General features: G+C 44.1%; 1 protein-coding gene and 1 long non-coding RNA gene across 2 annotated transcripts in view; one reads left to right on the plus strand and one right to left on the minus strand.

Annotated features, from left to right (window-relative positions):
• Positions 1 to 8,715, minus strand: part of LOC106592950 (wnt inhibitory factor 1) — a 61,457-nt gene extending 52,742 nt beyond the window's left edge. The window contains exons 1-2 of the long non-coding RNA XR_014392843.1: positions 8,235 to 8,715; positions 7,873 to 8,012 (exon numbers count right to left, since the gene is read on the minus strand). This is a non-coding gene — a long non-coding RNA (wnt inhibitory factor 1). The remainder of the gene's footprint in view (positions 1 to 7,872; positions 8,013 to 8,234) is intronic.
• A 1,146-nt stretch (positions 8,716 to 9,861) lies between these two features.
• LOC145880078 (inner nuclear membrane protein Man1) overlaps positions 9,862 to 13,918 on the plus strand; it is a 43,323-nt gene continuing 39,266 nt past the window's right edge. The window contains exon 1 of the mRNA XM_082978038.1: positions 9,862 to 11,448. Within this exon, the coding sequence (XP_082834164.1) occupies positions 9,900 to 11,448 (1,549 nt within the window). The 5' untranslated portion in view covers positions 9,862 to 9,899. The remainder of the gene's footprint in view (positions 11,449 to 13,918) is intronic.

The raw sequence follows: 13,918 nt of genomic DNA on the forward strand, positions 1-13,918 counted from the left end.
AGTATTAGTTTTGAGTTTGCTGCAACTCTCTGCTGCTGGTGAAGAGACACGGAGATTCTCATATCTGACACTGACACGTTACCGTGCTGTTACCACGGTAACAGCCCGTCCCTTAATACTTAACAGTGGATTGACGCAGCCGTGTGTCGATCTAATTAACATAATACCAAAAAAATCCCCATCAAAACCCATCAATTTAAAATAGAGATATCTGGGGGGGGGGGGGGGGGGGTGCATTTGATACGTCTCAATCCATCGCATACGCCGATGTCGCACTTCCGCATCCGCGTTGAAAGGTGACAGAGCTAGAGCGGTATTTATCAGACATTTCTATGGGCTATAGTATTAAAGGCCAAAATTCTATATTTTATCAAATAATAATTAATGAATTATACCCCAAGACAAAAGATTGAAGTGCCTTTTAACAGTGTATGGTACACTGCTGGGTTTTTCACACTCAACAGTTTCCCGTGTGTGTCAAGAATGGTCCACCACCCAAAGGACATCCAGCCATCTTGACACAACTGTGGGAAGCATTGGAGTCAACATGGACCAGCATCCCTGTGGAACGCTTTCGACACCTTGTAGAGTCCATGCCCCGACGAATTGAGGCTGTTCTGAAAAAAAGGGGTGCAACTCAATATTAGGAAGATGTTTATAATGTTTTGTAAACTCTATGGCAGAAAAAAAAATCCATCTTGTTAAAAAAATCTCAGTGGCTGGCAGATTTATTTTTTTAAATATCTACCAGCCACAGAGTCTGCTGTCGTAACACAGTTTCACTGGACCCCGTAAGGTATACAACTGTTCTGTATAGGCTACCTGAACCTGCACTGGACCCCGTAAGGTATACAACTGTTCTGTATAGACTACCTGAACCTGCACTGGACCCCGTAAGGTATACAACTGTTCTGTATAGACTACCTGAACCTGCACTGGACCCGGTAAGGTATACAACTGTTCTGTATAGACTACCTGAACCTGCACTGGACCCCGTAAGCTATACAACTGTTCTGTATAGACTACCTGAACCTGCACTGGACCCGGTAAGGTATACAACTGTTCTGTATAGACTACCTGAACCTGCACTGGACCCGGTAAGGTATACAACTGTTCTGTATAGACTACCTGAACCTGCACTGGACCCCGTAAGGTATACAACTGTTCTGTATAGACTACCTGAACCTGCACTGGACCCCGTAAGGTATACAACTGTTCTGTATAGGCTACCTGAACCTGCACTGGACCCCGTAAGGTATACAACTGTTCTGTATAGACTACCTGAACCTGCACTGGACCCCGTAAGGTATACAACTGTTCTGTATAGACTACCTGAACCTGCACTGGACCCCGTAAGGTATACAACTGTTCTGTATAGGCTACCTGAACCTGCACTGGACCCCGTAAGGTATACAACTGTTCTGTATAGACTACCTGAACCTGCACTGGACCCCGTAAGGTATACAACTGTTCTGTATAGACTACCTGAACCTGCACTGGACCCCGTAAGGTATACAACTGTTCTGTATAGGCTACCTGAACCTGCACTGGACCCCGTAAGGTATACAACTGTTCTGTATAGGCTACCTGAACCTGCACTGGACCCCGTAAGGTATACAACTGTTCTGTATAGACTACCTGAACCTGCACTGGACCCCGTAAGGTATACAACTGTTCTGTATAGACTACCTGAACCTGCACTGGACCCCGTAAGGTATACAACTGTTCTATATAGACTACCTGAACCTGCACTGGACCCTGTAAGGTATACAACTGTTCTGTATAGGCTACCTGAACCTGCACTGGACCCCGTAAGGTATACAACTGTTCTGTATAGACTACCTGAACCTGCACTGGACCCCGTAAGGTATACAACTGTTCTATATAGACTACCTGAACCTGCACTGGACCCCGTAAGGTATACAACTGTTCTGTATAGGCTACCTGAACCTGCACTGGACCCCGTAAGGTATACAACTGTTCTGTATAGACTACCTGAACCTGCACTGGACCCTGTAAGGTATACAACTGTTCTGTATAGGCTACCTGAACCTGCACTGGACCCCGTAAGGTATACAACTGTTCTGTATAGGCTACCTGAACCTGCACTGGACCCTGTAAGGTATACAACTGTTCTGTATAGGCTACCTGAACCTGCATGACATGAGCCGTCCTCGCACTCTCTCCCAGCTTGGGTAGAAAGTTGTGCGTAAAACTAGTCTATTAATGCCAAATAATAGTCAGGTCCTCAAAACACTAACTCACCAAGGATTGTTTTATTATGCAGTGTACTACAGTATCTATAGCTATTTACCATGCTGAGATGCTATTAATAAACGCTTTAGAAATATTCCACATCAAATAGCCTAACAATGAGGAAGAAAGTAGTTGGCTTGAGGATAAATTCAGCCACTATTTACTGTTGACCTCAGTGGGTTTTGTCTGGCTAATAGCCTACACAAATGGGCTGCAATATTCAAGGTCAATTCAATTAAATCAAATTAAATCCAACTTGAGAGATCTGAAGCCTCCTTTTTTTGTTGTGTGCAAATGTTTTCACCACAGCTTTTAGGTCCAGGTTATGGGCCCGACTGTTTTGTATACTGAGTATTGCCACCCCAGACAGTCTTTCCAGAGACATTGTGTATTATAGGTCCATTGGGCTGTACACAATTTAAACTTAGTCTTGAATGATGTATGCCAAGATATACCAGAGATACGGGACTGTTGATATTACAACCACACAACTCAAGCATCGGTTCACCACATCGGTTCACCGGTATGAACCAAATAGTATTTTTTTTTTTTTTTTGGTTCAGTCCCTCAAGAACTGTTGTCTGCTAAATATGATCATCTGTTTGCATCTGCCAATTGATTGGCTGTTCAGTATCCAGACGACCTGTCCCCAGAGCTTCCTATACACTTCATGTATTACCATAACGTGGTGAGACCAGCAATTAAGGACAATGAGAGTCTCAATTATTAACGATGTTACAGAACTGCTGTATTTCAACTCCCTTCTGCCCAGTTTCCCTGATATTGCTACGACAATCAAGCTGGGGTTTTTTTTACCCTCCCTGTAACTGTCGCAGCAGCGGAGAGATCATTTTTCTAAACTAAAACTCATGAAGAACTAGGCCTGCCTAAGAAGTGTTAGGCTCTCGGTCTGATATGGGCTGTAGAACACCTGAGTCAGCTTCACTCACTGCACTGGCGTCTTCGTAGCTTTGATCACGGCATTTGTTCACTGATATCCCCTGATACTTTCAATCAGTTTTCTTTTTCACTGTTTTAGTCAAATTCCTGAAGCCCAAGAAACATACACTTGGCTTCCCAGTACATATGGAAATTAAAAAGGTTTCTGAATGACTTTTTTTGGAGGGTTACTGTCAAAATGATTTATTAATTTTTTAAAATAAATAAATAGACATCGATGACATTCGCATGGGGCCCCAGAGCTTGTGGGTCCCCTGCCTTGAATAAAAGATGGCTGCCGTTTTATGGGCTCTTAACCAATCGTGTTCTTATGTTTGTTTTCTCGTTGGTTAAGAGCTCGTCAGTAAGCATTTTCACTGTAAGGTCTATCTACACCTGTTGGTTAAGAGCTCGTCAGTAAGCATTTTCACTGTAAGGTCTATCTACACCTGTTGGTTAAGAGCTCGTCAGTAAGCATTTTCACTGTAAGGTCTATCTACACCTGTTGGTTAAGAGCTCGTCAGTAAGCATTTTCACTGTAAGGTCTATCTACACCTGTTGGTTAAGAGCTCGTCAGTAAGCATTTTCACTGTAAGGTCTATCTACACCTGTTGGTTAAGAGCTCATCAGTAAGCATTTTCACTGTAAGGTCTATCTACACCTGTTGGTTAAGAGCTCGTCAGTAAGCATTTTCACTGTAAGGTCACCTACACCTGTTGGTTAAGAGCTCGTCAGTAAGCATTTTCACTGTAAGGTCTATCTACACCTGTTGGTTAAGAGCTCGTCAGTAAGCATTTTCACTGTAAGGTCTATCTACACCTGTTGGTTAAGAGCTCGTCAGTAAGCATTTTCACTGTAAGGTCTATCTACACCTGTTGGTTAAGAGCTCGTCAGTAAGCATTTTCACTGTAAGGTCTATCTACACCTGTTGGTTAAGAGCTCGTCAGTAAGCATTTTCACTGTAAGGTCACCTACACCTGTTGGTTAAGAGCTCGTCAGTAAGCATTTTCACTGTAAGGGCTACCTACACCTGTTGGTTAAGAGCTCGTCAGTAAGCATTTTCACTGTAAGGTCTATCTACACCTGTTGGTTAAGAGCTCGTCAGTAAGCATTTTCACTGTAAGGTCTATCTACACCTGTTGGTTAAGAGCTCGTCAGTAAGCATTTTCACTGTAAGGTCTATCTACACCTGTTGGTTAAGAGCTCGTCAGTAAGCATTTTCACTGTAAGGTCTATCTACACCTGTTGGTTAAGAGCTCGTCAGTAAGCATTTTCACTGTAAGGTCTATCTACACCTGTTGGTTAAGAGCTCGTCAGTAAGCATTTTCACTGTAAGCGCTACCTACACCTGTTGTATTCGGCGCAGGTGACGAATAACATTTGATTTGATTTTGATTTGAGGGTGATCCACAGGTGTCTGGTACGCCAGTGAGTGTCTGTTGGACCAAAAAAGTTAAATTCCCACCCTGACGTTAGACAACAATCTGAAAGAGTTCATGTTTTACGGAGTTAACAAACAATAATAAACAATTTAGTTTTTCATCAGTTGCTTTACGAACCTAAAACTTAATTTTATATTTTAATAATATTAATATTTTATATCCAAAAATTCATATTCTATAAGGCAGATGGATTTGACAGTTTATGGTTGTGATAATGGTGATTTCAATATTGTTTGTTTAAATCTATCAAAAAGTCGAGAACTTTCCAGACCATGAGTGACCTTGTTGCACTACATGTAATGAGGACATAAACAGGGGTCCTTATGGTATAGCTGTCCCTGCTCATTCCTGATTAATTTTGGCTCCATTCCAGACATTATTATGAGCCGTCCACCCATCTGCAGCCTCCACTGGTTCATATGCTATCTGGGGGGGCCCGGCCTTCGGGGGGCAAAAAGTATATATATATACAGTACCAGTCAAAAGTTTGAACACACCTACTCATTCAAGGGTTTTTCTTAATTTTTTACTATTTTCTACATTGTAGAATAATAGTGAAGACATCAAAACTATGAAATAACACATATGGAATCATATAGTAACCAAAGAAGTGTTAAACAAATCAAAATATATTTTATATTCTTCAAAGTAGCCACCCTTTGCCTTGATGACAGTTTTGCACAACCTTGGCATTCTCTAAACCAGCTCCATGAGGTAGTCACCTGGAATGCATTTCAATTAACAGGTGTTCCTTCTTAAAAGTTGATTTGTGGAATTTCTTTCCTTCTTAATGCGTTTGAGCCAATCAATTGTGTAGAAGATAGCCCTACTTGGTAAAAGACCAAGTCCATATTATGGTAAGAATAGCTCAAATAAGCAAAGAGGAATGACAGTCCATCATTACTTTAAGACATGAAGGTCAGTCAATCTGGAAAATGTCAAGAACTTGGAACGTTTCTTCAAGTGCAGTCACAAAAACCATCAAGCGCTATGATGAATCTGGCTCTCATGAGGACAGCCAAAGGAAAGGAAGATCCAGAGTTACCTCTGCTGCAGAGGATAAGTTCATTAGAGTTACCAGCCTCATAAATTGCAGCCAAAATAAATGCCTCACAGAGTTCAAGTAACAGACACATCTCAACATTAACTGTTCAGAGGAGACTGTGTGAATCAGGCCTTCATGGTTGAATTGCTGCAAAGAAACCACTACTAAAGGACACCAATAAGAAGAAGCGACTTGGTTGGGCCAAGAACCACGAGCATTGGACATTAGACTGGTGGAAATCTGTCCTTTGGTCTGATGAGTCCAAATTTGAGATTTTTGGTTTCAACCGCCGTGTCTTTGTGAGACGCAGAGTCGATGAACAGATGATCTCTGCATGAGTGGTTCCCACCGTGGAGCATGGAGGAGGAGGTGTGATGGTGTGGGGGTGCTTTGCTGATGACACTGTCTGATCTATTTAGAATTCAAGGCACACTTATTAACAAGCATGGCTTTCACAGCATTCTGCAGTGATACCCCATCCCATCTGGTTTGTGCTGGGACTATCATTTGTTTTTCAACAGGACAATCACCCAAAACAACTCCAGGCTGTGTAAGGGCTTTTTGACCAAGAAGGAGAGTGATGGAGTGCTGCATCAGATGACCTAGCCTCCACAATCACCCGACCTCAATTCAATTAAGATGGTTTGGAATGAGTCTGACCGCATAGTGAAGTACTCAGTATATGTGGGAACTCCTTCAAAACTGTTGGAAAAGCATTCCAGGTGAAGCTGGTTGAGAGAATGCCAAGAGTCTGCAAAGCTGACATCAAGGCAAAGAGTGGCTACTTTGTAGAATCTAAAAATATAACATATATTTTGATTTAATACTTTTTTGGGGTTACTTATTTCATACTTTTGATGTCTTCACTATTATTCTACAATGTAGAAAATAGTAAAAAAAATAAAAATAAAGAAAAACCCTTGAATGAGTAGGTGTGTCCAAAACTTTTGACTGGTACTGTATATAAATAAATAAAATAAATGAATGAATAAATATTATATATATATATAATATTTATTTATTCATTCATTTATTTAATTTTGATTTTTATATATATAGCCTAGGCTCATTGTGAAGTCTTCATGAAGCTCAATGTCTTTGAACATAAAAGAGGGTATATTTACATCTTCATTACATTATTACCATCAATAGTTTATAACCGTTTTATGTGTGTTATACATAAATGTCAATATTGTCCAATGGCCTCAACAGTAGGTTATCAAATCACTTATAGGAAAGAGAAGTACTTGTTTGCAAGGCATTTTTTTGTGTATAGATAAATACAATAATTCTGCCACTGCACTGACTGTTATTGCCAAAGTTGTTCTCATAACAAAGCTTATGAACAGGGACACCATTGCACAAAGCGATTCCAAATGGAACCTTCTTCTCCTTCTCTGTTCCAATAAAGAACGCGGGATGGGTCTGGCACGCGTCTGAGAATTTGACCAATGTTTTCAAAAGCGCAGATGGACCAGATGTTTGGCACATGTCCTAGATGCGGCCTTGCGGCGCCCCGGCTCTTTGATCCGTGGCGGCAGGTCCACGACACCGACATGTAAAATACCGCAAGAGATGGGAATTAGAATATTAAAAAAGGAAACTGGTCAAGCTAAAGCTTTTTTTAAATCAATCATCTACTGCTACCGCGCTCATAGGCTTCTTTTTAAACCTCCAAAATTGCGTAGTTGTTTGATCAGAATTGGGTCTTTGATGTAGGGAAAGCGTGAGAAACAATAGTTCAGAAGAAATGTGGACTAGTTTTTGAATGAAGGCTTAAGTGTGGGGGGATAGTCAGTGGCTCTTGCCTAGTTTATTGATCTTTACCGAGACAATAATTTCAAAGGCATTCTTCATTTGAAGTTCGTTTTTTAAATGCATAATTTGGTTAATCAATGCATACTAAACATTGGCTATTAACCTATCGATTCAAAATAATAAGAAAAACAACCTTAATCATTATTTTCTAAAAACAAAATGAATTGCAGCCTTTTCGCCATATAGAATTGCGCACTAGTCACCGCATTGCCCACTGGCTACAATTACGCGCATGTTCTCAGATCAATAGCCTTTGATATAGCCTATCGATGACCACTAAAAGTATTACAATAAATGGAATCAAATATACACATTTTCCTCTTTTCAAATGAAAGTAGGCCTATGGGCTGTGACCCTATCGCCGTGTCCTACCTGTTCAGTAGCTTGCCAAGTGAAGTTGACGTTCTGGATATTGACAGGTATCGCAGGCATCCTCTGCTGGGCCTTTCTGAAGTCAGTTGTGAATGGAGCCATCTTCCCCTCCGACACGATCAAGATATCCTCCTCAAAACCTGCACAATAACACACACTGACATTTCAACCAGAGCATTTAAAACACATGCGAAAGCGCATGGGTGCCTACAAAGTTTAACTCGGTCCAATATAATAGGGCTCACAGTGTATGGAACTCACCCCTTTAAAGTTCAAGTTACAACCCATCTTTTCTATGCACATTTATGATAATTCAAGTGACACTGTAACATTGGATTAATTGAAAAATAAACGCTACTTACCAATTAGGATTCTGGCTTGGTTGGCATCAATCCACATGTACAAACTTCCCTGCTGCTCCTGCGCAGCTTTGGACATCAAACCACCCAAAAGTAGAAGAAAGCACGTTTTGATGGGGGACAGAAAAACTGAGGCTGTCTCGGTAGCCATCCTGAGTTGCAGCCTCTCAAATCTAACCCTTTAAATTGCAAATGTATATCCGTTCGGTCTCCTCGTAGTTAAATTGTGTGTCTGTGTATGCTGGGTTAGCCACTGTACTCAAGTCTGGTATGCTGTGAGTGAGCCTCTTTCATTGACAGTGAGACGCCTGCGTTACGTCGCAAGCTACTTGTACACAGCGGGCGCTGCAGGGAGGATGTGTGGTCACACGGTGGCGCAGTGGGACATGGGAAGTAAAGAGTTGGTGCACATTTAGTTAGGCTATGCCTGCCTATTGATTAATGGGGTAGGAAGTAAATGGCGTAACATGGTGCCAAACAACTGGCACTATAAATACTTTTTTATTGGTCTGAGTAGTGGTCTAATCTATCCCTGATTTAAAAAAAAAACATTTTACCCACACATCCGTTTTTCTGATGAATCCCAGTAAAAAAAAAACATAACAATCATTATAAATTATAGCCTACAAAATATTAACATGGTGATGAGAATTGCATGATGTAGCTAGCGGACCTATTCTCATAAAACAAAAATGTGTTTGTTGCATTGACTCAATTCAAGCCTCCAGAATAGGAAGAGGAAAAGGGGGGAGGGATGGGGGCTTCAAGACAAATCATCTTCCTGTGTGGTCTTTGTCTTATAAGGCCCATAAACTCTCCAAGATAAACACTTCAGATTGTGGTATGTCACCTGGTGCCCATATTCTGAAGGATGGTACTCGTCTGAGGTATTAGAGTGGAAACGGGCGAGAAATGCAGAAATGCCAGACATGTGTTATTTTATTACATTCCAACAGAGTTTTGTCAATGAGAATTGGTGTTTTTCATGATTAAATATTTCAAATCAATATCACTAGATTACCAAAGAACAAATGCCATAGGCTACACTGAGTATAAAATGATTTTGTTTTCATTCGTTTTTATTATATTTTTCATTAATTAATGACTTGCCTAGTTAAATAAAGGTGTAATATTTTTTTTTTTTTAAAACATGTACTAGGCCTTTTACCATACCGTTAGGTGGTTTATGCAAAAACAGTCTACAGTACTCACAGAAGACAATAAATAATAGACTCTAGATTCCTATAGACTATTACAGGAATGATGGACTGTTGGAGCTCGGCGCTGAAGTATTTCACTGTACACTGCAACTACACCAGCGACCCTGAGTACGTGACTAAACACACATCGAATCTACAGTAGCTAGATGCGGCTGTCACCAACCATGTATTTGATTGGATCAACCTTTAGACTCCACTACGAGGTAAACCTCCAAAAATCAATATTCATATATAACAATGTGTTTGTAAAACGACGCATTTACAATTGTGTCAGACACTAGATAGAACCAAGTATTTGTAGGTGACTGTTCTTCTAGCAGGTCAGACGCCTGCCCCCTGCCTGTAGACAGCTGACTTACTGAGGAGAACTTTTTTCTTTCTTCCTGTCTGGGTCTGCTATTTGTTCGTCACTTCCGTCACAGCTTTGAGGTTTTTTTCCCGAGCAAAGATGGCGACGGCGCAGCTAACGGACGAAGAGCTTTTCTCTGAGTTAAAGAGCTTTGGATTCACTCCAGGCCCGGTCTCTGAGAACACGAGACCGGTTTATTTGAAAAAACTAAAGAAACTACGTGAGGAACAACAACAACAGAAAGGAACCAGGGCGGGGAAAACCCGAAACAGTGGCGGCAGCATCAACAACAGTAGCGGCGGTGGTAACAGCAGTTACACAGCGGCGGGAGCCAGGCCAGCTAGCAATGACGTCACGCACCTGAGCACTAGCAGTCGTAGCCCCGGTGGTCGACCGGTCCTAAACGAAAAGAGAACTGGTGGAGCGGGGAAGTTCGTATTGGGTTTTAGCTCGGACGAATCGGACGTGGAAGACCCGAAGAAAAAACGAGGAGCGAACCACAGCGGCAGGAGAGACCGAGGCTCCGCGTACCACCAACAACAACAACAGCAGATCAGGCCTACAACGGGAGCTGCCACCGCCACTCGAAAGAGCCTGGGAGTCGCTGTGAGTACCAGCAGAAACAACTCCTCTCCCGCTGGGCTGCTGGAGGGGAGGAGAAGCGGACCCGGTTCTCTCGGCTGGGTGGACCGGGGAAAATCGAGCCTCGAGGACTCGCGGCCCGCGGAAGTGAAGGGTTACGACGAAGAGCCCGAAGAGGAAGGCGATTTTCAGGGGGAGACGGAAAGAGACAGTCGGTCTCTGAATGGGAACAGGGCGTCTTACTCACTGAACACCAGTAGTAAGCTAGTCGGGGATTACTCGGATTCGGAAGAGGAGGAAGAGGAAGAAGGTGGGATAACATATGGGCAGGACCGTCAACGAGACCGGCACTTACAGCAACACTACTCCAGACGGAGTCACTCCTCCAAGCCGTCTCCCCACAGAAGTGCCAGGGGGTCAGAGAGCGGCCAGGAAACGACTACAGGCATGGCAATCAGGCTGAATGACACGCCTGGCGCTAGTAGGAGTCGACTAGACATGATGGGAGGCCGGGGGGAGGAAGAGGATGATGAAGAGGGAAAGAAGCGAGTGCCCGGCGAATCGTCCCTGAGCGGGAGCTTGCTGCGACGCCATTACCCCAGGGGGACCATGTACGTGTCGGCTGTCACTGGGGGGAGCGACCGCGGCAGCCCCGGGGAAAGCAGCGGCAACAATTCCCCGTCCTCCGCCTACAATAAAAACCACACCGACAGCGGGGATGGCGCCACTAGCAGCAGCAGCAGCAGCCGATTCAGCATCGGCCTGAGACCTCGATTCTCCAACTACAACACTCTATCCGCTACTTACCGACCCAACCATTCAAATCATAGCGGTCCCAACCATGCCTACAGCCAGTCGAGTCTCAAGCAGAAGCACACGGTGCCGGAGGATGAGCTGCTCCAGCAATTCAAGCGGGAGGAGGTGGGGTCGTCCACCGGTGGTTGGGGGTTCAGCGCCCACTACCTGTCCATGTTCTTGCTCATGGCGGCCTGCCTGTTCTTCCTCCTGCTCGGCCTCATGTATCTCCGGATGAGGGGATCTGGAGCCTCTGAGGTCGATGTTGTCAGTAAGTATCCAGCCTAGTAAATGTAACTTCCTAAACATAGTTAGCTAGTAGTGTTTTGTCTCTCAATCCAATCCAATCCATCATTCTGTGGTTAGGTTTACTGTTCAATTGTAGCATTATATAAAGCTTCAGTTTGCTTCCAAATTGCAGTATAATATCAACATTTAAAAGTGATTGCTAACCAGCCCAGGTATTTAGTAATATTAGTGACTATCTAGATACTGCTTTATACATAGGATGGCCAGACTTTTTAGCCTTGTGGACATTTGTAATATGAAAACAATCTCAACAGAAGTTTTAAATTGCTACTCACATATTTTGAAATGGATCCATTTTTAATTCAGGGAGGAGACAATAAGAAGAGATGTAACATCTATACCCTTTACACTACAGTACATGATGCGTTTTTTTGTATTCTGCACAGAGTCACTCGTTGTCTGACATCAAAATCTGTTATTTGCCTCTTGGCAGAAAATCGCCACAGGGAACCTAAACGTTTAGGCCTAAAAACGATGATTTCATAGGACTAATTTGGTGTGTAAGGAAGCAGGCTTAACGGTTGACCCCCTCCACCCTTCTCAGCCATTCACACCTTCAGAGACAGGAAGTCCTACATCATCATTCTACATAGAGGGACACTTCTTCTTTATGGAGGGTACAGCAGACGTTTTAGCATGTCAACACAGATAGCTCCCTCCACCCGTTGGCTTCCATAGCTAACTATCAGCCACTAGCTCGTTCAACCCCACTGTGTGTGCTTCAGAGTATGCTCATAGAAATGACTCTATTAAAGCCTTAATACAGATACTGTAGTATTTACTGTGAGCTATTAAACCTATAGACCTAAGCAAATGACTAGCATTAGCCAAATCAGCAGGTAAGATGCCTATGCCTGCCAGGTCACTGCAGCTACACTTATGCTACCTCAGTACTGCACCAGTGAGTGCTGTCAAAGCCACAAAACACATGAAATATTCAATAACCTGTTCAGCAGCATTTTACAGTGCAGGTAGTTTCTCAGTTCACCTTCTTAGATAAAAACAGGGTCCTGACTTGGTGTGGTTTGAAGGGATTGGCTACATACATACATATATATATATATATATACCCCAACCAGTGTGTATTTTACACAAATTCATGCCTATAATTCATGCCTTATAATTAAACCGTTCACTACAGGCTCTCTGTATAGGAAGCATTTCATGTGGGGAGGGCAAGTGAGGAAGTGTTGAATAATGGAAGGTGTCTGAGACAGATAGTGGTGGTGTCAGATCACAGCGGAGACTGGGGCAGGCCGGAGCGGAGACTGGGGCAGGCCGGAGCGGAGACTGGGGCAGGCCGGAGCGGAGACTGGGGCAGGCCGGAGCGGAGACTGGGGCAGGCCGGGGGGGAACGGAGACTGGGGCAGGCCGGGGGGGAACGGAGACTGGGGCAGGCCGGGGGGGAATCGGAGACTGGGGCAGGCCGGGGGGGAGCGGAGACTGGGGCAGGCCGGGGGGGAATCGGAGACTGGGGCAGGCCGGGGGGGAATCGGAGACTGGGGCAGGCCGGGGGGGAATCGGAGACTGGGGCAGGCCGGGGGGGAATCGGAGACTGGGGCAGGCCGGGGGGGAATCGGAGACTGGGGCAGGCCGGGGGGGAGCGGAGACTGGGGCAGGCCAGAGCAGGGAGCTGGGATTGCTTCCAAATGTCACACTATTCCCTACGGGCCCTGGTCTAACATAGGGAATAGTGTGCCAGCGGCAGGTAGCCTAGCTGTTAAGAGCATTGGGCCAGTAAGCGAAAGGTCACTGGTTCGAATCCCCAAGGCAACTAGGTGGAAAAATCTGTTTGTGCCCTTGAGCAAGTCACTTAATCCTAATTGCTCCTGTCCAGAGAGATTTACATGAGTGTCTGCTAAATGACTCAAATGTTTGTACATTTGAGGAGCAGAGCAGGGTGTACATAGTAACCAGTGATTTCCCTGTATAGGACACACACACCCCAACCAGACTTACTGCTGTCTTAGTAGGGGCAACAGGCAGTAGAAAAACAGGGTGTTGGATTAGACACTAGCTAGGTTCCTCCATCTCCCTCCTGTTGGATTAGACACTAGCTAGGTTCCTCCATCTCCCTCCTGTTGGATTAGACACTAGCTAGGTTCCTCCATCTCCCTCCTGTCCCTGTTGGATTAGACACTAGCTAGGTTCCTCCATCTCCCTCCTGTCCCTGTTGGATTAGACACTAGCTATCCTCCTGTTGGATTAGACACTAGCTAGGTTCCTCCATCTCCCTCCTGTTGGATTAGACACTAGCTAGGTTCCTCCATCTCCCTCCTGTTGGATTAGACACTAGCTAGGTTCCTCCATCTCCCTCCTGTTGGATTAGACACTAGCTAGGTTCCTCCATCTCCCTCCTGTTGGATTAGACACTAGCTAGGTTCCTCCATCTCCCTCCTGTCCCTGTTGGATTAGACACTAGCTAGGTTCCT

Source organism: Salmo salar, chromosome 07 (genome assembly GCF_965601325.2).
Source record: "Salmo salar chromosome 07, fSalSal1, whole genome shotgun sequence".
In the NCBI taxonomy this organism is placed as follows: Eukaryota; Metazoa; Chordata; class Actinopteri; order Salmoniformes; family Salmonidae; genus Salmo; species Salmo salar.